Here is a 24883-nt window from a genome sequence, read left to right on the forward strand (position 1 = left end):
AATCTTTTTATCAGTTTTTCACTTAATTCTTTAGTCTGATTTGGCTTTATCTTTTAAACAGTATGTACGTGACAGTTTATGTTATAGTACTGAAAATAAATCCATGGGAATCAAAGATGAAGTGTAATTAATTGTAATGACTTGCTTTATAGATTATTACCAAGATACCAAATGAGGCTAATCCTTCTGCCCTCACTTCTAGGCATAATTTTTTCAAAAAAGTAAAAGGAACTTCATCCTTGTTTCCTTTTTTTCTTTTTTCCTGCAGAAGGTGAACGGGCTTTGCCATCAATTCCCAAGTAAGTGGTGTTCTGTGCATATTGTTATTTGGTGTCATGAGAAACCTCAAGGAATGTTATATACTTTGTCGTCTACCTTTTTGAAAAATCACACTTCTCTATATATGATCAGGGACTTAGAAAACAATTATTTTAGAAAGAAATCAAATATAAATTATATTAGGAATTTAGGTTTAATCAAAAAGTTTTAAATTAGTTTTCTATTTAAGTTTAATAAGGGAACTAAATGACAGTCATGATTATAACATAATGTTAAACACTCAGTTTTACACCATTATCATAAATCTTTATAAGAACCTGAAAATAGGTACTACCTTGGCTATTTCACAAGTGGAAAAATTAAAGAGAAGTTATTTATGGTGTCATTTCTGTTTATTTACAAATTTTATAATAAACGTGTTGGTCTATAAAATCAAAGAACTTGCATAATTACTTTTGTATACTCAGACAGTACATTACGAGCTAGCCACAAAATGTGAAATATAAAACGTAACCATTCAGGTGCATAGATAAACACAGTAATAGCTGTGTAGGAATGCCCGTAGAGGTGGCTTACCCAAAAGGATAAGGATAGAAACCCAAAAGGCCCAGGAGGAAGAGGTAAAACCTGAGTTCATCTTTGTTCTGTTTTTCTCCTCTGTGCCCAGTCCATTGCCAGTTCTCTAATTCCACTTCATAAATGAACATATCAAATCTGTCCACTTCAGTGCCTTCCCACCACCACCAGCACCACGACCAGTTTAAATGGTTGCTATCACCTATCTAGGCTGTGGCAGTAGACATGTCAGGGTCCTCAAGGCCACCCCTAGTTCAGTGATTTTCTGAAAGTACTCATAGGACTCAGCATACATTGGTATTGTTAGCTGTGATTTACTATAACAAAAGGCATAGTACACAGGGTAAAGTCCAAGGAATATAACGAGCAAGCTTCCATAGGTTCTCCGTTGTGGAGTTGTATATAAACACACTGAAGTCCCTAGCAGTGAGCTGGGATGTGAAGTATTGCCTATCAGAACATGGTACTTAGAATTTTTTGGAGGCTAGTCAAATGTATTCTTTCTGCCTGGCATATAACACAAAGCCAGACTCCCAGGAGCTTGGTATAAATCATACTGTTTATGCAAACAGTTTAGATACACTGAGCCATCTAATCAATTAGCTATTGATAGAAAAACTCCTAGAAAGCCGGACAAGTTAGGTAAACAGACCAGTCTGAGGTTCACTGTGTATCAACCTTTGTCTGCATTCCTCCTGTTGAATTTTCCTGTCTAGTTCTGCCCATCATCCTGCCCTTTTTTTATGCTACAACTTTAGGGACTGTTCTAACGAAAGTTTGCCTTATTTGCTGTCAGTCTTGTGGCAAGTTCCAGACTGTTCCTTGCTGACTTCCTCAGCCTCAGTTTCTGGCACTCCTCACATGTTCTTGAGCTCCCTTGAACTTTTTCAGTGACTGAACCAAACACCTGATCGTTTCTGCAAGTCATGGTCAGTGTTCTGCTTCTGCATGTCATATTCTTCCTTTTATACACCTGATCGTTTCTGCAAGTCATGGTCAGTGTTCTGCTTCTGCATGTCATATTCTTCCTTTTATACCTTTTCCTTGCATAAGCCTACTCAACTTCTAGATCTCTTCCTGTATCACTTCTGGTTGAAGTCCTCGCTCCCAGGCCAGGGCATCTTAGTTGCCTTTTCCTATAACATCATCTGCTTAGTAGTTGTCACACTTCTGAAAATGGCTTATTTGAGTGTCCACACCATCACTGGACAGTCAGTTCTTTGATCACCAGGGCCCTATGAAGTTGCAGTTGTGATCCTGGCCAATAACCCAGCTGTGCTTGGTCAGTGCACTGTACCTCTGTGGGTGAGGCAAAAATGAATACAGCAGCTTTCTCCCAGTTTTAAGGCCACGTGTTCCTCGAAGTCAGCCCTATTGGTAGACATTAAAGAGTATCCCAGGAACTAATGCATATATAGAGAATCTTCAGTTGTTAAAATTTCAAGGTGATATTTGAAGATTAAAACATGAGGGTATCATAAATATAGTTTAAAAATAAATGAGCTAGTAGGTTAGAAGTGGTAGTAAACTAGAAACCTGAATAAAGCATGGAATTTCCTCAAATCAGTGGTAGCAGCACATTGTTAACTGCCATTGATCAAAGAAGTGGTAGTGGGGCCGGGAACTTAGCTCACTGGCATAAGTGCCTATCTGGCAACCACAAGGTTGGAGTTCAGTCCCCAGTACCAAAAAAAAAAAAAAAAGAAGAAGAAGAAGAAAAGGAAGAGGAGAAAGAACAGGAGGAGGAGGAGGAAGAAAACAAGCAGCATGGATAAAAGTGGTATGACTAGGGAGGACTCGTTTTTGAAAACAATAAGAAAGCAAATTATAAATTACTTACAAATGAAGATCTAGTTAACTTCTCAATAAATACAGGTGAAAGGCAACTCAGATTATTATGTTAGGAAAATAACCAGTTAAATTTACCAAGTTGTAAATTTCAAATATTTACATATTCAATAAAAGAACTAAACTCTGACTTAATGATTATAAAGGGTAGGCAGTTTCATGTTGAGTATTTTTAGTTCTCCAATGATTGACTGATTGCTATTGGGAATCGAACTTGTGACTCGTACTTACCAGGCAAGTGGTTGAGCCACTGAGCTAAATCCTGGGCTCCTCAAATAAAATTGTAAGTTTAAGCATTTCCTAGTATAAATTCTGTGTACTAGAAAAAATTTCCATTCAGTACATCTGTAGTAAATGTTTATGGACCTGGAAGAAGTTTGTTTTTGTTGTTGTTTTTAATAAAAAAATAATGATCAAAGCAAATACCACCTAAAAAACTAGAGGGGTTTTTTTTCTCTATGCTTTGTAGTTTCCAAAAATTTTAAACTATGCTTACTTTTTAAAATGTCACCAAAAGTTTTGGCCAATATTTTATTTTAATGGGGCTGAATATGTAAAACACTAATGTTGTTGAATCATCTCATGAAGCAAATTACCAAGTACATTAATAGTACCTATTTTTAATGTGCACATAATAATATGTTAATGTACTTTTTGACTTTTTTTACATGCACATGCCATGCTACCGTCACATTGATTTGGGGAACAAATTCAGTTCTGAGCATATGGCCCTTTTTTCATAATTTTGAGCAGTTCTTTCATTTAAATGTAAAATTTTTTATAATTTATATGTACCATATTATATGGTATGTATGATTTTAAATCACTATCATGAGTAGCTTTCACAGCAATTCAGAGTTCCTGTGGTGCTGGGGGTCAAACCTAGAGCTTTACACATGCTAGCCAAACAGTGCCACTGAGCCACACCACGGTCCAGTTACTTGTTTTGATTTGATTATTTAAAACCACGTTGATTGGTAGTAGAATCTAATTTTTTAAAAATTCACCTAAAATTTAATGTCTCTGGAAGATGTTTTCATCTTCCTAATGCACAGCAGCTCCATGTTTGAGGGATCTTGTGGTTTGGTCTGGATAGTGCAGCATTGACTCACCTTTTGCTCATCTCTTCCAGGTTGGCCAATAGTGAAAAGCAGGGTGTCCGAACGCATGCTGTCTCCGTGTCAGGTAAGGGGCTCAAAGTAAAAACCTTATGGAGAGAGCAAGCTGCAAGGTGTGGAAATGTTGTAGCGTATCCATTTTCAATGTGGTTGCTTAATTCTAGAGAAGTTTATAAAAATAAAATATTTGCATGATTTTACTCTCAATACAGAGTTTTAAATTTGGTTTATAGATTTTATTTTAGATGAGATGTGTATGTGAAATACTAGATTACTCACCAGGTTATATAGAATTCTAGGTTAGTTTTTAGTTTTAAAATCATTAATTATATTTAGAGTGAAAGTTTTTACTTTTGAAGTTGCCATTGTAATTAATCTTTACAAACAGCAGGATAGAATATTCTTATATGTTCATTGTTCTTTGAAGCTCAAGAAGTGTGAACCATATTATAATGGTTATCATCTTTCTTGATTAACATAAAATGATGTTTGAATATTTGTGTTTTTAAAATATAGTTAAGATATTCCACAAATACTATCTTAACTCTCTGCTGTTGTGATGTGTGTGTTGTACTTTTTGGCATGTTTTCAAAATATAGGTGCACTTTTTGCCCATCTAAAAATGTGGGAGATAAATGAAGAGAAAGGAAAAAGTTTCTTTGAAAGGCCCAATCTGGGTGTCTTAAAGAACATATGCTATACTATTTATACATGCATATACATGCATATCATCTGTTCTGAGATATAAATGTGAACATACATAATTCATTTCTAAAATAATACCTTCCTGTTAACTTAGTGTCAATATAAGAAGGACTCAGTTCCTGTTTGTTTAGAGTTATTTTTTCTGTAAGTTAGTTTTGTTTTGTACTTTTTTAATGTCCAATGTAGAAATGTAGCATACTTTTTTTTTTTTTTTTGGTTGTGTACAAACATCACATCAGCCCTTTCTCCAGAAGTATTTGTGCCTGTATTTATATGCGTGCCAGAGATAGTAACAATGCACGTTGTAATGTCAGCTGAGGGGTCACTGTTCCCCTCTCAACACAATGGAGAGAAGTTCTTGGTGCTGTACCTGGCTAACTGGCCATATCAGGCTGCCACATGTTTTCCAGGTAACTGAAGTCATCCTTCAACCCTAATCTAAGACTTAGGGAATAACCCAGGTTTACAGAAGTGATGCAGGGGTCCCAGGCATCCCTCAGTATTTGTGCTTGTTTTATCCATGATGGGAACAGAGATTCAGTGAGAAAAACCATTATATCCCATCGGAGGAGGACAGAAGCAGCCATAGGACATCTGAGACTATTCTGTTGAAAGGGTGAGATCTGAGCTGTCCTCTGAGTAACTCATAACACTGTGGTCTGTCTTCATGCCAGCCTGAAAGGCAGGTTTTGGGCTGAGTTCTGGGATGCCGTGACATCTAGCTACTTTGTTTACCATACACACTCCCTACAGTTGAGGGCAAGCCGAAATATTCATCTATTTCACATCCACCTTCAGATAATAAAGTAGATCCTACCATAACCTTTTTTATTTTCCTCTTGTCAATTCAGGGAGACTTTATTTAGGCCCCAAGGCCACAGTGCTTGGGCAGGCAGTACTCTTCCTGAGAGTGCATGGGTGAAGCTGTATTTCACCATCTTGGGGTGCAGGTTGTTAGTGTGGCAACACTTCTTGCAGCAGTTGATGGCACAGGGGTGCAGGCAGGCACAGCACTTGTGGCAGATCATCTTGTCACAGTTGTACTTTTACACCAGCCAATGTGATGATCCCACCTCGCAGGCACAGTACCAGGTGTAGGGTGGACTCTTTTTGGATGTTGTAGTCTGAGAGAGTCCAACCATCCTCCAGCTGTTTGCTGGCGAATATCAGGCACTGCTGTTCAGGTGGGATGCTCTCCTTGTCTTGGATTTTGGTTTTGACTTGGTGTCACTGGGCTCGACCTCGAGGATGGTGGTCTTACCCGTCAGGGTCTTCACGAAGATCTGCATCTCTGCATTAGCTGCTCTGCCATCTCGCTCAGCCTTCAAATTTTGTCTCTTTTGCCTGTCTTTTTTTGGGGGAGGGGGGTTACTGGGGATCGAACTAAGGACTGCATGCTTGCAAGGCAGGCGGTTATGCCACTGAGCTAAATCCCCAGCCCTCAGTATTTCTTTTAGCAGGTGGTTGTGAGCAAGTCTCTCCATTTTGCTTTTCCAGCCAGCTCCTCCTTTGTGTTCTTCAGCTTTTCATCCTGTTTTAAAGACACATTAAGAAGAAAGTTAGAGCTGGGGTTATAGCTCTGTGGCATAGCACCTACCTGGCAAGTGAAATATCCTGAGTTCAATTCCAAATACCAAAAAAGGATTTTAAAAAAAGGAGCATTTTTAGCACATATTGGTCTAGGCTTTGGTTTATGTTTGACCTCAAAATGGGCAAATAAGGTAGTTTGTCTTAGTGCCAGAGAGGTAAAGTAATTTGCCCAAGGTTAAATACCTAGAAAAAGGTAGAGTCATTGCTTAAGTTTGAGTTCTGACTTCTATCTCCATCTTCATTATTTCTTCTTCTTCCTCCTCCTCCTCCTCCCCCTCTCCCTCCTCTGCCTCTGTCTTCTCCCCCCTCCCTCTCCTCCCCTCCCCCCCTCCTCCTCCTTTCTCCTTCTTCATCATCTTCTTCTTCGTCTTCTTCATCGTCTTCTTTGTCTTCTTCTTTCGTCTTCTTCTTCTCAGAGTCTTGCTATGCCATTCATGCTGACCTTGAGCTCACTTTGTAGCTCAGGCTGGTGTCAAACTGGCAATGATCCTCTTGCCTCAACCTCCCGAGTGCTGGGATTAACAGGCATGTGCCACCATGCCCAGCTCCCATCTTCATTTCTTATGATTCTGACTTTTGAGCCCCACCCCCCTCGGTGTACCTTAACAAGGAGATCGTATTTCCTTCTCTCTTATTTCTTTGATTTGCTCAAAACTTATAGCAGAAATTTAGTACATCACATGATGCTCAGGCTCTTTAGCTAAACCCTTGAAGGCTGTCTACCTGTTACCAGCTCTTCCCTCATCCAGTTGTTTCTCAGACACATGAAATTGAGATTGTGGTCCCCTTTTTATCTCTGTAGCTCTGCTGGAGCTTTCTTATTCACCCTGTTCTTCCTGTTGTTATGTTACAGTGAGTTAATGATACTTTGATGCGTGACTATCACTGGTTGATTTATAGTCTAGCCGGAGAAGAATGATCAGTGCTCAGTGAATAGTTAACAATGTGACTACTTATTTAAATCCTTTTATTTTATCCATAGTTTGCTACTGAGGCAGAGTCAGACTAACAAGTAGAGTATTTTTGTCTCTTTCACAAAGATTGTAAAATCTAGCATCTTCCTGAAGCCTGTGCACAATGTGGTAATCATACACTTAGCCCAAACATTGATATTCAACACTTCTAGGAACATCTCTGCTTCCCTGATAACCTAGAAAACCAGTATCTTAATAAATCCCAAGTATATTTCTCTGTTGTTCACCTCTCAAGTGGCATGTTGTGTTGGTGTTCTATGTCAATGGCCCTGCTGTTGTGGAATCTTGCACCTGCTCTGTACTGAGCTGTTCTGTCTGCAGGCCAGTCAGGTGAGACTGCAGTCAAACTATATGCCAGCATCTTAGATTGTCTTCTCTTATGTCGTGTTACATTAACCCCCAAAATCCTACAGATAGATATTCCAGTGTACATGTGCTGTTTACATAAATCTCTTCAACAAATACTTGAATAGTTTGTGTGCCAAGCACTATTCTAGATGTACATTTTCAGGAAAGTTCATCTTTGAAATTGAGACAGTCTTTCTCTATAAAAGTTAAGATTATCAGAGATTCAGAAAATACTTGATAGAATAACATTTTTGTGGGCCTACAAAGGAAATTTAGGCCTGGTGTTGAACTCAGATAGGCCTTAGCATGTACCCAAAAGGCTAGTGTTGGGTAGCCTCAATCAAGTAATCTGTAGATGTGCTCAGAGAGAGAGCAGTGGCCTGCATGATCTGGTTCTTGATAGAATGAGTATACAGGAACAGAGATATTTCCAAATCAGTGAATAAACTGAATTTCAAATATTTTGAGTTAAATCTAATTTGTTTGTGTGTTTGTGGACATTTGTTTCTGGTAAGCAAACCCTTGCTGGAGAGATAAAATCTTAGACATGGTCAGAAATATATGATGATGATGCCATTACATTATGTCCATAGCTCTTCCTTAGAATTCACATGATTAGACAATAAATTATACTTTTTCTTTTTGTATCCCTTATAATGAAAATGAATGAGTGCAATGATCTTATTTATCTGCCAATAGAAGTATTTGGTTATTTGTCTCTGCCAAGACCTTTGTGCCAAAAAACAAATGTATTTCCTTGGACTAGTTTTTCAGAGTTATTACAAATATTTAAAAATTGTAACAGATTTTTTTTCTCAGTTATTAATCACACAGCATAGTTTTTGTATGCAAGATTATTTCTAGGTACTTCAGATTAGGGCCAAAAAATCATTATAAATTGAGGTAGACCATTGACTTACAAATTCAGTTTGTTTATGGAGACTGGTTATAACTCAAGTAATTCAGACTGTTTTTGCCATAAGAAATCATGGAAATACCCATGAAGGGTTCCAAACCTCCCTAAGTGCCTTTTAAATAACCTTTTCATAATTAAAAAAGTCTGATTATTCTCCAAAAAGTTACAAAATGTGCCTAGTTTACTAGAAATAATTTCATACCATTCAAATTAACATCTTCGAATTACAGGAAGGGAGGATGAAATGGAAGGTGGTTATTGTTTGAGAGGAGAGTCCCCTTCTTAAGAACATTGGGAATCTGACTCTCTGTGTCCTTTCTTCTGCTTGAGAGAAGTTATAGCCTACTAGGACCAGCTTTTGGCTCAGTAGGTCTCCACCTTTTCAGAACTAAAAGCCTGGTTTTGTCTTTCCTTTAACACTATTGTTTAGTATGACACGACATTGTCATTGTCATACTATTGTCAAACAAATACAGTTGTTTTTCTTTGACTGTGTCTTCTCTACAAATATTTGTAGCTCTGTCCATATTATCAAGATTTCCTTTATTTTAGAAGAACTTTGCTGCACAGATTATTAATACTGCGCTGCCTCTTCAGAAAGCTCCTCAATTGACATTCTCTGTTGCTCAGCCAGAAGTTTTCCAGGTTTCTCTATAGGCAGTTCCTCAGAGTGTTCCTCCACCAAATCCTCAATGTCACCGCTGTGTACCTGCAAGCCTGTGAACTCTGCTAGAATGACAGTATCCTCAACCACAGGGTCTATTGAAGGCTCAGGCTCCTCTATACAGCCTTCAAGTCTCTCTCCTGTATAATTTTAGACCACACTTTCTTCCAAGAAGTTCTCCATGTCCTTAAGAGAGACATTGGCCTAGGATTTCTCATTTGATTCCACACAGGAATGGATGTTGTAACGTTCCTTCAGAACTTCACTGTATATCTGAGACTATCTGAAAGTACTTCAGGAACAGTTTTTCGGTGTATAGCTTCTTAAAGTTAGCTAACCTTCTGGTCCATAGGCTGCAATAGGAGTTGAATTAGTAGGAGGAATTCTACTGAGAGCTGTGGGAATTCTTTTTGCCAGTTCCTCCAAATTTCATAAGTAAGCAAGAGTATTGTCTGTGATGAGCACCTTGAGTGGGAAACTTTGATCCTCTAGATATTTCTTAACAGTACGAGAGAAAGCCTCTCTGAACCATTCAAGAAAAACTCCTATATTACACTGGCTTTTGCATTAGAGCTCCACGTGACCCCTAGTCTATTCTTCATGACTCCATGATTTTGAACACTCTAGAGGTCTCAAAGTGATAAACCAAGAAAGGCTTTATCTTGAGGTCACCATTTGCATTGGCACATAGCAGTAAGTTTAGCCTATCCTTCATAAGCTTGTGACCTGGCATTTTGTCTCTTCCCAGGGCAGTGTATGCTCTCCTGGGCATTTTCTTCCAGAAAAGGCCAGTTTCATCACAGTTGAAAACCTGATGAGGGCGAAAGCCATTTTTCCGTATCACTGTTTCAAAGCAGTATATGTAATTTTTGGCAGTGCTTTTATCAGCACCAGCTACTTCTTCATGCCTAGTTACACTATGAACCCTAGTTCTCACTTTAAAATTGTGAAACCAACCCTTACTGGCATGAAATGTTTCACCATTACCACTTGTTGATGGATTATCCTTCACAAGATCTGCGTTTATAGTCCTAGCTTTTTCACAAATTATAGACTCATACAGGTTATAACCTGCCATCTGCCTTTCATTTACCCACACTAATAATATCCTTTCTGCCTCGTCTAACACTGTTGATAGTGACTTACTAATTTGAGTAACACCTTTCACAGTACTAATTTCCTTGTACAACACAGATTGGTGGACGTTTGGATTTCAATATGCTGTGTGTTGTAGGCACACAGATGCCTCTTCTGTTTTTCCAGTTTCCTTCTTATCAATTATAATTGTTTTCTTTACTTTCCTTTCCATCCTTGGCATCTTTTCTATGTTTTGGGGATTCACTTTGATAGTAGTGATTGTAGTGATTATATTAAGCACCGACCAAAATCACATCCACAGACACATGCATCTTAATATGCTTTTCTGGCATCATGAGTCTTTGTTAAAACCACACAAACAACTGGCCTTTGGGTCATAAAAGAATACTTTGGTTGTAAGTTAAACCTAAAATTCTGGTCATAACCCAAGTTGTTCACCTGTGAGCCTGGTCAAAACTCAATGCACTGTATTAAGGAAAATTTTAACAAAATGTATCAGGCTTTTTTACTGCATTTCTTAAAATATCATACATGTAAAAGTGGTTTTAAATTGTAAAGTTGTGTGTAATATAAAATGGTAGTGTCTACAACAAAGACTGCATCTCTTTTCCTGTGGTCTCTTACCTACTATCTCTTCTGTCTATCGGTACTAGGAATCAAATTCAGGACCTTGCACGTGCCAGGCAAGCACTCGTGCTGCTGTGATATATCATCAACTCTCTTACCTACTAAGTCTGCTGCACGTTCATTGTTGTGCCATTATGTTGTAAAAAAAACAGTTGTTCACATATGATCAAAACTCAGGCATTTTGTCTGGCAGATCCACATGCATTGTCTTATCTTAGCATTAATATGTCTTCATTATATTTGCACTCTACACACAAGGAAATTTTACTCTCAGAGCTTAACTGCCTTGACTTGGTTCACATAGCTCATGAGCAATAAAGTCTGATGGAAGCTCCAATCATAAACATTGAGGCTCATTCTCTTTGTGTTAAATCCCACTGATTTATTGCTTCTTCAAGCAGCCCTGCTCTTGGTTTCTAGGATGTCACAGTCTTCTTTGCTCACTGAGTGTCCTCCCTTCACATTGAGGAGACAGAACCTCATCCTTGTAACACTTCTGCAAGCTTCAGTGCTTGTCCTAGGACTCTTGTTGTATTTATGGCTTAACCAAGTTCTACCAGACCCAGAATCCTTCTGTGACCTCCAAACACCCATAGCACTGCCTGCTCACCTGTGCACTTGAAGTCTGACAAACACTTAACATACAGTGCATTCAGGAATTCCCAGCCTCCTCCACTATATAGCTCTTCCTCCTGGCTGGTAGGCCATCTTTGGGTCATTCTTGATGCTACTCTGCTTTCTCCTCCCACATCCAGTCCATTATAAATTCTAGTAGGTTCTTGTCCTCCAGGTACTTTCACAGTCCTCCTTCCTATACATTATTATCATTCACATTCGCTTCAATCTCCCACCTCAGTTATTAATTACAAGGGAACAGTTCTGCTTGCTCCCTTGCAAGGCTCCAGGAAGCCTTTAAAGTAGAGCAGCTCATATTAATCATTCACTTTTGACATTGTAACCAGTTCCTGCCAGCTCTCAAGATCTTGTTTCGGGACAGCAGAGTTTAAAGCCAACAAAACACAAAGCAGCAAATGGTGGGCAATGACCAAATGCATGTTTAATAGAAAAAAATAAAAGGAAAAGATCCCGCTTGTCAGGGAGGGGTTCTGTAAAGTAGACACCATAGATATTTAAATTCAGTGGATTTTGTACAGTTTTTGGTACAGGAAAATGTGACAACACAGAAATGCCACTGGTTACATATAGGTCTTTGAGGTCCAGAAAACAAGCTACCTTATTTCCATTGCACTTTCTGTAAGGCTTCTGCCATTTGTTTTTAGGGACCTGTTTTTTGTCCCTTGTATTTTATTATGCCCTATGATAGTCAGTTTGCTTCGGTTAATTATTCAGGTCCTCTAATGTGTAAACTGATTGTATTGACTTTTAGTTTATTTTGGATTCACTATTCACGACTTGTATCCTGTATCCTGTCAGCCTAACTTTCTCTGTCTTCTGGCTCCAACATCATTCAGAATAAAAAACATAGCCTATATCATGTGCTACAAGGTCTTAAACCCTTTGGTCCCACTTCACTGAGTATACCTGCCATCTCCCCTGTCCCCCTAATACTGAAGTTTCATCTACCATGCTGACCACCATGCTGTCCCTTTGCACCTTTGCTGTATCTGCTGCCTATGCTGGCCTTTACAGTATGTACATGGCCACTGCCATTCCTCCTGGGTATCCTTAAAAGTGTCTCCTATAATTTATTTAAAGTTGCAGGCCTACACAGAGGTACTTACTATCCTCCTTCCATTCCATTTGTCCTCATACTACTTATATGTTGACAGATCATATCATTTATTTTGTCTTTCTTGCATGCTAGAACCTAAACTCAATAAATTAAGGGCTTGAGGGTCTGTTTTGTTTACTGCTGCGACCCCAGGACCTGAATGATCATCTTTAATAAAGTAATAGTTACTTTTAATAAAGTAAGTCATTTTTTTAATGCAGAATGATATTCTCAATATTATCAAGAAAAGTTAACATCTTAAAAAATTAATTTGCTTTTAAGAGAACATGGAGAATATGCCATTCTTTAAAAGTAGATGGTAGAGTAGTTAAGGATAGCTGGTACTTGTGAAGTGGCTACTCTGAGCCAGATGCCCAGGGAATCCTCCTTCAGCTCTGCCTGAGGCAGCTTCTGTTTCTATTATGTTTTACAGTTAAGAAAACAGGAATAAAAATTGGGTAACCTTCCCAGGGTCAGAGAGTGTTCAAATCCAGATTGTCTAGCTCCAGAGCCCATGTTCTCTGTACTTTTATTGTATCATGATTTCATTCTTAGAAAGTGATGACACAATAGTAAATGTCTGAAAAACTTTTTACTCAAATTTGCTGCGCTTAATGTGTGTAAGAATAAAATCAAAGACATTGTCTTATACAAGTATCATTATCAGTTTCAAGAAATTTAATACTAACCATGCTTTTACCCACAATCTATATTGATATTTCATCCCAGTTATCTCCCACACCCAAATTCAGAGTTTCATCCATAGTCACCCAGAACATTAAAGTGTTAAGTCAGGCCCATCTTCGCCAATAAACCAGAGAGCATTGTACTCTTAAGGTCATACATAGGAAGTCCAGCATTGTGGTATTGTAATAAAGGTAGCTTTTCAAATCAAGCAGTAAGGTGAAACAGTCAATAAATGCCATTGTAGCCTTGCATATTACTTGAGAAATACTACAGAAGTATACATTGTTCTCATTCTTACTCCATGTATGTTGGTACTGTCAAATGATACTGTTGCCATCTTGGCAGCTAAACAGTCTTAGCCATCAGGACTTTTATTGATGGTGCCCTTTGTGTCTGAGTACTGTGTGTGTAAATCACATGTTATATCTATGACATCTACAAGGCTTCATTCCTAGTTTGCACTTGACTGATGTATGTTCATTGTTGCCATACTGTTATTCTTGCTTCTCTGTTCTCATTGCTCAGCTGCCTCTCAAATGAGTTTTGGTATATGAATGAGTGAGCAACTGAATATAAATAATGCAGGTTTTTGAAGCCTATGTGTTCAAACATCCTCATAAATAGTTTTTTATGTTAACGTAATATAGATCTGTGAGTCTGTCTTAGCTAATGAATTGGGGGAAATTGGTCATACGACTCTTTCACAATGAAATATTCTTTAGTTCTGTCTTTCTGATTGACTATTCTTGATTCTTGAATTATTTATTGGCCATTTTGTTTTTTATTTTGTTTCATTTTGTTTTGGTTTATCATTTATAAAAGTATTTGTACCTTCAGTAGCTGGCTGTCTAGAACTGGGAGCATTTCATTATGTCCTCTTTTGTATTCACTGAAAATCTTTGTTAAAACATGAAATTACATTTTGAAATATCAATTTTTTAAAACCACAAGTTAGTCATAGAAGTAAGAAAGCAGAATAACAAAAAAAAGCATTAAAATTTTGTATCGTTTTTAATAGATATGCCTTAAAATGTAACAGAGGTTGTCCTTTGTATTGAAATAATTTGTTTCTATTTTTCTCTTTCCTCCTCTTGCCTCTTTATAAAGGAGTCAGTCACTGCCAACATAAAGTTAAGAAAGCTAGGCGCTTTCTCCCTTTGGTCTTCTGTTCCCATGAACCTCCTCCTACCGGTACTGCACTGAATTTGCATAGGTTCTCCTATTAACCAAAGCATTCCCATGAAACTAACTAACCAGATGCTTATAGATTGTCCTAAACAAATCAGTCCATTACTGAATATGCGTATGTGCTCTCCACTGTCCACAAGTGATAACTGGGGGAAAGTTTTTTGTCTCACAATCTTTGGACTGCTCTCTTGAATAGATTTCCTGTTTGCCTGTTTGCTAGATTTTAATGCATGCCACAGCAAGAAGTATTTTCCCAGTGTTGTGTTTTCCTACAGGAATTGGAAGGACTATGATTTTTGCTGAATAGATTTCCTAGTACAAAATAAAACTGAATGAAGGAAATATGGGGAACCCTTGGTGACTTAATTTTTGTGCTTCGGGCATAGATGTTCAGGGTTGTAACATATAAGGCAAACATACCATTTGTAGAATTTTCTAGGGAAGCAGTGATTTTCTTATGACTGTTGAAACAGTAATTTCTCCAAAATGTTTCGAACAAGATTTTTTGTTTTGTACAAATTTAAACCTGAGTCTTGTGTGTCATCAAGAGAGCTTCAAGTACTGCAGTCCCCTGCAGTTCTTAGTAGCAGGCCTGCCCTACTACTCTTTCATGTGATATTAAAGTCAGCAGTTCACTGGGATTGATGTGCTATGGGGTAGTTCCCCTAGTTGTCATATAATGTGCATATTAGTGATTAGTTTATTTTCTTTTTACCTAAGAGTACACAAATTTTCTGTGAGCAAGGCAGAAGCCATTTTTAACATTTAATTGTGAGAAACAAATTAATTTTCCTCAGTGTTAGAAACTAAACACCACGGTACCTCTATATAACATCATATAAAATATTGGAACATTAAAACTTAGCATAATAGTCTTTAAGCAGATATTTCTATTACTGAAATCTTTCTTTTATCTTTTGAATTAGAGTTTGGGGGGTAATTTTGTTATTTTTCTGATGCTTTGATTTACTTGTCATTTTAATAGTGTGTTTCCTTTCTCTTTCCTTTTTTCTGTCTCTTTCTGTCTGTTCCCTATTCCCCCTTTCTTTGCATGCGACCTGGATCTACAGATGAAATTAGTGGGGACGGTAATATTTATTTTCACATTTGTGTTATTTGCTGTGAGATAACTATTTATGGAAATACAGTTCAGTATTTAATCAAAAGCAAAATGTGGTTTTGGTTCAACAGAGCTAAGTAGAAAATACTATGAGAAAATGCTCTTTTTAAAATCATTTAGGCGGAGCTTTGACACAAAAGGAATAACATCACAGAAGTAAATTTGAATTGTGTGTTCACAGTAAATTTTCTAGATATCATTGTTTAATCTTTAGTGTTTCAAGAAGTTGTCAAAATGGTATTTCAGCCAAATTATACCTGGAAATGATAATTTTTTTCAAAAATATAAACAGGCACATACATACTATATAAATTAAAAGTGATTCTTAAGAGTCAAGCAAACTGACATTAAGGAAATTTCAGCAATAATGATTTTTTCAAACAGTTGACAGCACTTCACAAGATGGCATATTTTTAAATCACATTTAGTTTCTTATGTTTCTCACTTAGTTCATGTTTCTCACTTAGTTCATGAACTGTCTTCATGAACCTTTATACTCATTTACACCAAAGGAGAAAATTTTATAAACTGAAATAAGAGGGCTGCATATTTTCCCTTCATGATTGAAAGAATACTTTCACTGAAGCTTTCACTTCTGTTCATTTCTTGATATGACAGCGATTGATAACCTGAATGGAATGAGCAAAGCTATGCAGTAAAAGATCTTAACTAAATATGACTTAGAAAGTACTTATTTTTCACAGGATCTGAAACCAGGTTTGAACACACTTTCCACATTGATTCCTTGATGATAACAAATTAGCAACTGCTGTTCTTTGATAGCCTCCTGTGTGAGTGTCTTACCTCCTAGATTCCTCACTCTCCTAAATCCTTTGAGAGTATCATTAGGGGAGTATTATTTTGCAGTTGAGAAAACAACTGATCAGAGAAGAGTATTTAGGTCTTGGGCTTCAGCCTAACTCTTACCAACTGCCCTGTCCTGTTAATAGCTATTGAGTGGCCTCAAGCACATTGCTGTACTCACTGTATCTCCTTCTGGAAAAGTGCTGACTTGATTGTTGTGAGAGTTACTATGAAACATAAAAATTTAAATATACACCTTTACCACATGTTCATAGAATCTAAGCTTTTCACGCATTTCCCCCAATTGAATTTCCCAGTTCTGTGAATGAGCAGCCAGGACAAGTATACTTGCCCCATCTCACAAGTGAATAACTGAGCCTTTAAGTTTTACTCACTTGATCTTGGTCATGATTCATAAAGTAAAGCCTGTGGACCTAATGGCCTACATTTTCTGCTGTTGCCTCTTGAGCTAGCAGTGTTTTCACGTTTTTAATGGTTGAGGGGAAAACGTCAAAAGCAAACCACTATTTGTAATAATCAAAATTATATGAAGTCCAGACATCAGTATGCATCGGTAAAGTTCTGTTGGAACATATCCCCCACCAATCCATTTGTTTACATGGTGTCTGTGGCTGTTTCTAGGCTGTAATTTGAACAACAAAGCTAAGTAGCTGCCAGAAAGATTGTATGGCCAGCACAGTCTTTCAAAATTTACAAAAAATGTGTGCCAATCTCTAGTCTAATTCACATAGCTAGTTAACATTACAGAGCAAAGTTGAGGTCAGGAACTTGGCTTCTAAAAAGTACTACATCACGGTACTGTGAAGTTTATGACATATCTAGGTTATCCAGGTTGCATTAAAAGACTAAAATTAGTTGAAGAATTACCTGAATAATCTAGTCACTTATAAAGGGACTACCCCCCTGAATAGTCCCCATCTCTCTGAGGAGCATCAGGGAAGCAAGTCAAGGGAACAAATTGTCGGAATTGCTGATATCCACACCAGAACACAGATGCTACTAGGAAGAAGAAAGGAGAAGCACAACCAGAATCACTCTGCCTCATGCATGAAATATTGTGTTGGTTATTTACCTGGCAAGGTTTTGAGCTTGAAGGATCTTATATACCGTTCTTAGAATTTGCAATCCAGTGGCCAGCGATTTAGCTCAGCAGCATAAGTGCCTGCCTTGCAATATCACGGTTGTGAGTTCCACCCCTGGTACAAAAAAAAAAAATTATAAACCGAGAAATACTCATTTATTTTCTACCTACCCACATTCCCCAAATGCCAGATAGACACTTTGCACAGTGCCTACAGAGGCATCAGGCCCTTTAAAGACAAAACATGAATCTTTCATATTGAATTCTGTTCATAATTTCAGTAGTAACTTCATGTCTCTTTTTACTTTACTTTATTTATTTATTTGACATCGGGGATTGAACTCACTACCTCAAGCTTTGCAGGCAGGCACTTATGCTGCTGAGCTAAATCCTCAGCAGTTTAATTTGCTTTAAAATAAAAATGCAGTAACTATTTTCTCCGTTTTTGTTGTTGTTCCCTATTATTTTGTGAGCTGTTAGTTTCTGTCCCTTTAATAAGTCTTTTACCATACCATTCACATTATGCTATCCAAATTTTGAACATCTCCTTTTTAAATATTTTTGTTGTTGTTGTTTGTTTGTTTGTTTGTTTGAGTCTTACCATATTGCCTAGCCTGGCCTTGAAGTCCTGGGCCTGAGGGCTCTTGCATAGCTGAGCATACAGGCATGTGCTACAGGCATCCAGATTTTTATGTTTTATTTTAAATCTTTAACTCGTGCAGCAAGCACCTTGCAGTCCTCTTCCAGATTTACAGGTTTAGATGAGCCTTCCTGTAAGCATCCCTGGAGCAAAATTCTGCCCTTGTTAAGGGAAAATTTTTCCCAAAATATATTTTGAGGAACGTTTGGTATTTCCAAAGCAAAAAGTATCTGCTCTATCAAATAAAAGTTGCATATGTTTTGTGAAAAATGATAAAGAATGAAATAGTATCTCAAAACTCAGGTTCTGTGCTAGAAAACTGTGCTGAATTCCAGCTTGCCATTGAATGGCTCTGGGATTTTAAAAAAACTACACATCTTTGTGCCTTAGCCTTCCTGACTGTGAAACAGGGAGGATGATAGTAGTACCTCTTCAGGAAATTATGCTAAAGATCAAACTACAACATATGTAATTGTTTATAACACTATCTACCATATAATAAATTCACAGTCCCATTGTCATCATCATTAAATGGAGAATGCAGATCTACCTTCTTCATCTATACCCAGATCTTTCAAATAATTTTTTTTCTTAATCTTTCATAGTGACACTGTTTTAGAGAGGAAGGGGCAGTTTTAGACTGGGCTCCAATTTTTCAGTATCCTCGAGTAGGTTAAAATACCTCTCATATCGGGGTCATGCTTATTTACAATCATAAAAGTTAGGAAAGGACAAAATTGAACTAATGCAATAAAAAAACTTCTTGGGAGACTAGGAACATACTCAGTGGAAGAACACTTCCCTTGCATGCTTAAGGTCCTTTGAGCTTGTACAGAGACACAGACAAACAGACACAGACTCACACACGCACAGAGAGAGAGAAGAGATAGGCATAAAGGTAGATTAGGTAATTGCCCTGTGGAACTCATAAGTAGAAGGTTTTAAATCTTCATAGATCCATGTACCTTCAGCATTGTGCACTCTGCCATAAGAGCCAATCCATAAAATTCATTGCAGTAAAATTCTGTCCACATTACAGTATGCATTCCTGGCCCCAAATATTGATTGCCAGACCACTTTTCCCCAGGTTCTAGATGGAACTCACATAGCTCTTTTAAAAGGTAAACAGTCCTTTCCAATGATTTTATGAATAGAAATTAATCAATACGATTCTTCCCAAATCAGTATTGTAAGCTAGACTGACATACATTAAGCATTTTCTTTTTATTCCTTCAGAATTGTTTCAGGGGTTGTATCTCCATTTGATATCTGATATAACAGTTCTTAAACAGTCAGTCAAACCAAGACTGACTAAAAGGATCAGCACACATGAATCTCAACCCCTGAACTCAGGGTCCCTTCCAAGAAAGCTCACATAAGAAGCAAGCAAGACAGGAGCTTCTATCTCTTGATTATCCGTCATGTGCAAGGAAACATCTCAACTTGATGTGTCTCCTATAATCCTCATAACAACCCCATAGACTGATGATGCTTATTTTACATATGTGGTCACAACAAAAGCATAGCTAAATGAAATGATTTCTCAAAGATCAAATGTGTGTTTATATGGCTTGTTCTGTGTACAGGACCAGCTCTACTATTTATTATCTGTGCCACCTTCACAGATATTTTATGTCCTGATGCCTCAGAGTCTGGGGATACATCATCCTATTAGTGTACTGCTGCAATGCAGTCATCTTTGTCACTTTGTCTCTTGAGTCCCATCTTCTATGCCAGGTGATATTTTAGATGTTAATGAAGGTATATGAGGGTTCTCTAGCAGACATTCTGTTCTGGAGAAGTAAATAGACATATAACAAGGAAAGCAGAATAATGTGACATATATAGGCAATGGGGACAATAAATGAGGGAGCACAATTAAGAGCAGAGGGGATGGGACAAATTAGTTTGAGGGGAGGTTTCTGAAGAGTGGCACTTTTTCTGTGAGTCAGCGTCAACTCATAGTTTGCTCTGGGTCTGAGGTCACTGCTATTTTTTTTTTTTTTTTTTTTTCATCTTAAATTGTCCTCTCGTGCCTTTAAGAGCCAGCCCTATTCTTAGGACAGCCCTCCTAAACTGAGAGGGAAATTGCTGTACGTCCTGACAGACTGCCCTGTCACAGCTGAGCAAAGGGGAGCACAAACATAAGGCCAGGACACAAGGTCACTGCTATTGCTGTCATCATGTTTCATACCCTTCTTTGTGCAGGCAGTAAACACCTGATATTGAGTTTCTGGATAAGTTGGAGAGATCCCCTGCAGCCCTGTGAAGCTGTAGTGCTTGTGGTATGTTACCTGAAATGCCTAATGAGTCAAACTCAGCACCAAGTGCAGAGCTGTTCAAGTCCCAGGAACAGTTTAACGGCAGCACAGCAGCATATGTAAGAAGCATATGTCGGAAGTCTGAATACCTTTCCCAGGAAGAACCCTGTCCACTAGGGTCAGCCAAAGGCATGTACTTTCCACATGAAAGGAGCCAGGAAGGGAACTGAAGCCAATGATTATGGAAGTGCAACCATGGTTGCATTTGTTTTCTGAGAGGAGTATTGTGAAGCTGAGCCTGCTAAATTACAGAATAAGAAGAAAATGTTAAGTACACCTCCATTTGTGGTTTATGTGGCTACTGTTGTCTTAGCTATTAGAGTACATTCCTCCATGCTGTTTTTGTTTCCTCAGGTGCCTGCACAGCTCCCCACTTTTTATTCAGAAGTTATTTTGATAAACTCTTACACAAAAGCAAAGCTGTAGGCCTATGTAATGCCAAATTTCCTTTCTTGGTGTTCACAGAGAAGAGGATAAGAGAAACAAATATGAACATAAGAGAATATAAAGTTTAAATTTTTTTCTTTAATTCTATAGGTAATGTTACTTATAAGCATATAGAAAATAAACATATAGTATCCCAGTTGTGTAGGACTTAAGAATACTTTATAGGTGATGAATGTCTTAAGAACTGTTTTCTAGCATTTGTTTTTGATGCATATTAAGTATATTCATTGTAGCAGACTTTAATCACATTTGATAATGATTACACAAATTCTTCCAGTGACAAGTTTAATATCAATCATCACCATCATAGCTTGTGCAGCAATTAATATCATAATGACTGAGAAAGATACACATTCTGTCTTTCCTTTGGCTTCTGTACCTTTAGTGTCTGAATGAAGAAGTAATGCTGTTAGTTCCTCCAGGGTTAAGTTGACAAGTCAAATCAGCTGTCAGAAGGAACTTAATGACCCCAGAAATGAAAGGCCTAGCCACATAGGCCTGCCTTACAAACAGAGCTGCTAAAGGTTCTCCTTTATTCACAGAGAGGAACACAAACTGAATTTATGATTTTCTAGCATAAATATTGTTCAGAGGTATGATTGTTTTCTTCAAAGGAGTTTGGGTTTTTTCATTTTTTTAATCTTCCACTAATGCAGTGGTGGATTTTAAAGTTATTGTATTACCAAAAGGGATTAAATGGAAGCTTTGAAACTCCTTGATATTACAGTATCTCAAAAATAACTGATTTAATACACTGCTTTTTTATTTTATTCTTTTTGATAAATCCTTTTACATTTTTGACATGAATATATACTCTTCAAATATCTGAGTTAAAAAGTTACAAAAGGTTAATTCCAGGATTTTAATATTTTTTTTAATTTTTATTTAAGGAGAAAAAGAAAAAAAACAGAAAAAGGGTACAAGTTATACAGAATTTCAGAAAAAATGAACAGTAGGAAATCACTAGTTAATAGATTACATATTGTTATCTTAGAAATAGTTGTTCAGGTTACAAAATTAAAGCATATAAAGTGGACTTTCAAACAGTGAAACTGAAGTTCAGTGATCCAATAAAACTCAGTAATATGGTTATCTATCTTATACACTTAAATATATATGCAGTTATATCCTTTAGAGCACTTTCTTTTCCTTTCTTTTGTACAATGACAATTACATGTTTTGGGTTTTACTACTCCCACAGTTCTTATTACTTTTTTTGAAGATAGTAAAACCAAATGTGACATAGCAGAACAGAGTCAGTCAAATCAAAAGGACGGACATAATAGATAATATAAAAACAAAATACTAGGTGATCAACAATGGTTACCATACTGCCTCTTGCTATCTTAATAGGATTTTAATCTTCAGCTATGAATAAATGAAGTAAATCAGCCCAGTTAATCTCTTCAAGAATTGGGCCATCATTTGTTCTCTGAAGAATTTTTGGGTTATGCTGTGAAGTCTAGTAATTAATAAAATCATACTGAGTTTTAAAGATTCCTGTCCTGTTTAAAGAGATTCCAGTAGGCTACGATGTGGTTTTAGCCATGTATTTGTTATAGCTGAATGAAAGTTCTACATTTTGTATAGATGGGTCATTTTGAATCCTACACATAAGTATTTCATGTCTTTCTGTTTTTTATAAGAGCTTACTGTGTTCGCCTATTTGCTGTCTGATAAACAACCTGTGTATTATAACATGTTGGACAGTGATGTCACTTTTATTCTCATAAATGATTCTAGTGAGCAAAAATTAGTAATAGTTTTTTGATTTTTTTTTTTTTTTTTTTTTTTTTTTTTTTTTTTTGTACCAGTACCGGGGATCGAACTCATGAGCATGAGCTTGCAAGGCAGGCACTTAGGCTGCTGAACTAAATCCCCAACCCCAAGTAGTAGGATTTTAAGAATATTTCAGCATAGTAAGGTGTTAGGTAGATTAACTTGCCTTTTAAAATGAATAGAGGCTAAGATGTCAATTACTTAACCTGTACCAATATATGTTCCCTTTTTTTACAGAAACAGATGATTATGCTGAGATTATAGATGAAGAAGATACTTATACGATGCCTTCAAGTAAGTAGACTTCTGATTTTGTTCTTGCTCAGATTTGATGGATAGCCCCTCATATATAAAAGTTTTAGATATTCATTATGCTTTAAGAACCTCAGTGGGTGCTTAACCAAAGTGTTCTTCTCAATCTTTAGCATTCTATATGTCTCCACTCAAAGATGAGAAGTCTAAAATACAAATGCCTATAATAATTAATATAGTTGAGTTATAAGATTTTTGTAATCTTATTTTCTGGCTCTGTGATGATATTATTTTCCCTCTGTTGAAAATTTGTGCTTTTAAACATGTGCACACACAAGAATTGCATTTCTCCCTTGAAATTATTTAGTACTGTCACTGACTCACCTATGCAAACAGCTTCTAGCTTTCAGTCCTTAGACTACAGTAGGAGGAGGATAGGGACAGATGCCTTAGATGACCCCTAAATGGCCTGAAAATGTTATGGTGCTCTTCTTGCTGTTACAGTGCAGCTAGCTGGCAGAGGAGAATCTGATACCCCAGATCTTGAATTGGATAAGCCCTTGAAATTTCGTTTTAACTCCACCTCTTAAAAGTTTCAATATTCTTAGTAATTTGAATGTACCAATTTCAGTAGAGCTGAAATACTAAGCTTTTTATTGTTTAAAAACTTTTAAAAGCATTATTATTTGGATGTGTACAGTGAGACACAACCAAAATAAGGAGAAACAACCAGGCCTCTGGTATGTTTTCCAGTTTAGGCCCATTGTGAATTTTCAAGAGTTCTTTATCAGAGAGTGAGTGTAACCCAGGCAAGAGTTGAAAATTGAGTGTATGCGTTTTGACTACCAGTGGCAATTTGGACAAATGTTTAAACTTAAGTTTTAGTTTTGGGTTTTGTTTTTTAAAGGAGAGAGGTTGATAAGCCATTTAGTTATTTCTACATTCCTGCAGAGAATCCACATTTGTGTTTTTATATTTATTGTTCCTAGTTCAATAATAAATTCCTTAGAAAGCTACCTTTTATCCAAATCTCACAAAATGAGTTAATTAGGAATTTATGAAATAGTTATAAAAAAATTACTTACCTAACAGTGAGTTAATTTAACGATAGTTTTTATTTGCATTTAGTTCTCTTTTTTACTCTTGTTTGTACTTAAAATATTTAATAAAGTAAATGTTAGTAAAATGTACTCTCCTATTTTGTTGTTGTTAACCTAATTGCTATTAGTTATTTCTAAGCAAGGTCTTCAATTTTTTTCTCTCAATTGCAATACAGAAAGCTATGGAATAGATGAAGGTAACAGGATTCCTTTGAAATAACTGCATTTGCTTGCAATTGCAACTGAAGTGACTTGGGATGTTTCAATTTTCAGTTAACTTTTATTTTTAAAAATTATTTTCATTGATTTACTCATACTGTTGAATCAATGAAATTACTAGCTAAAGTGATTTTAAAGAGGAAACCAATTATGTAAAATCTGCGCCAAGTATTTTGCTATCTTATAATTTGACCACCAAAGGGAAGGTTTTTAAATGTGTGACCACTGGTTTATTTCATTGGTGATGATACTAGTGGAATATGTATAATATGGATTATGGGAATAAGAGTCTTGTAATAAATTAAAATATCAGGTTGTTAATTTAATATCTACTATGTTGGTAATGGGTGTTTTCTTTTATGTGCTTCAATAGTCTGTTTAGTAATTGATGTTCATATAATGCACAATTTAATAATTTGAGGCACATGCTCTTGAGTTGATTCTAATATGTTCAGCTTTGATTTGAAGTCATCTAATTTTGAAATTAGTTTTAGAAACTACCTCTTTAAACTCTTTTAGCTCCATAAATAATCTAGAAATAGAATTATCATGAAGTGGAAAACTCTTAAACTTTCAAAACATAAAGGTCCCCTCATAACACTATTTTATGTCACCCCAAATTGACAAACTTTAGTTACTTTTAAGATAATTTATTTAAATGATTGTTTTCATAGCCGTCATATATGAATTCCTAAACTAATAGCTCTTATTAAACATATAACTTAATACTTGATATAGTTATTTAAACA

General features: G+C 36.7%; 1 protein-coding gene, 1 non-coding gene and 1 pseudogene across 26 annotated transcripts in view; 1 reads left to right on the forward strand and 2 right to left on the reverse strand.

Moving 5' to 3' along the window:
- Positions 1–24883, forward strand: part of Ptk2 (protein tyrosine kinase 2) — a 333580-nt gene that overhangs the window by 219721 nt on the left and 88976 nt on the right. For 13 of the 25 annotated variants that reach the window (XM_063231008.1, XM_063230987.1, XM_063230989.1 and 10 more), the window contains 6 exons: positions 269–299; positions 3836–3888; positions 14270–14353; positions 15421–15438; positions 22801–22857; positions 24092–24112. In XM_063231008.1, coding sequence (XP_063087078.1) covers positions 269–299; positions 3836–3888; positions 14270–14353; positions 15421–15438; positions 22801–22857; positions 24092–24112 — 264 coding nt within the window. The remainder of the gene's footprint in view (positions 1–268; positions 300–3835; positions 3889–14269; positions 14354–15420; positions 15439–22800; positions 22858–24091; positions 24113–24883) is intronic. The other 12 variants (XM_063231003.1, XM_063230992.1, XM_063231004.1 and 9 more) reach the window with 5 other exon arrangements.
- Positions 5369–5839, reverse strand: LOC106028403 (ubiquitin-ribosomal protein eL40 fusion protein-like; annotated as a pseudogene).
- On the reverse strand, positions 20038–20175 carry LOC111757859 (small Cajal body-specific RNA 11). The gene has a single exon (XR_002792120.1). It is a non-coding gene; the product is annotated as a small Cajal body-specific RNA 11 (non-coding RNA).

Source organism: Cavia porcellus, unplaced genomic scaffold (assembly GCF_034190915.1).
Source record: "Cavia porcellus strain 051 isolate PalLab524CR breed Dunkin Hartley unplaced genomic scaffold, mCavPor4.1 scaffold_19, whole genome shotgun sequence".
Classification (NCBI taxonomy): Eukaryota; Metazoa; Chordata; class Mammalia; order Rodentia; family Caviidae; genus Cavia; species Cavia porcellus.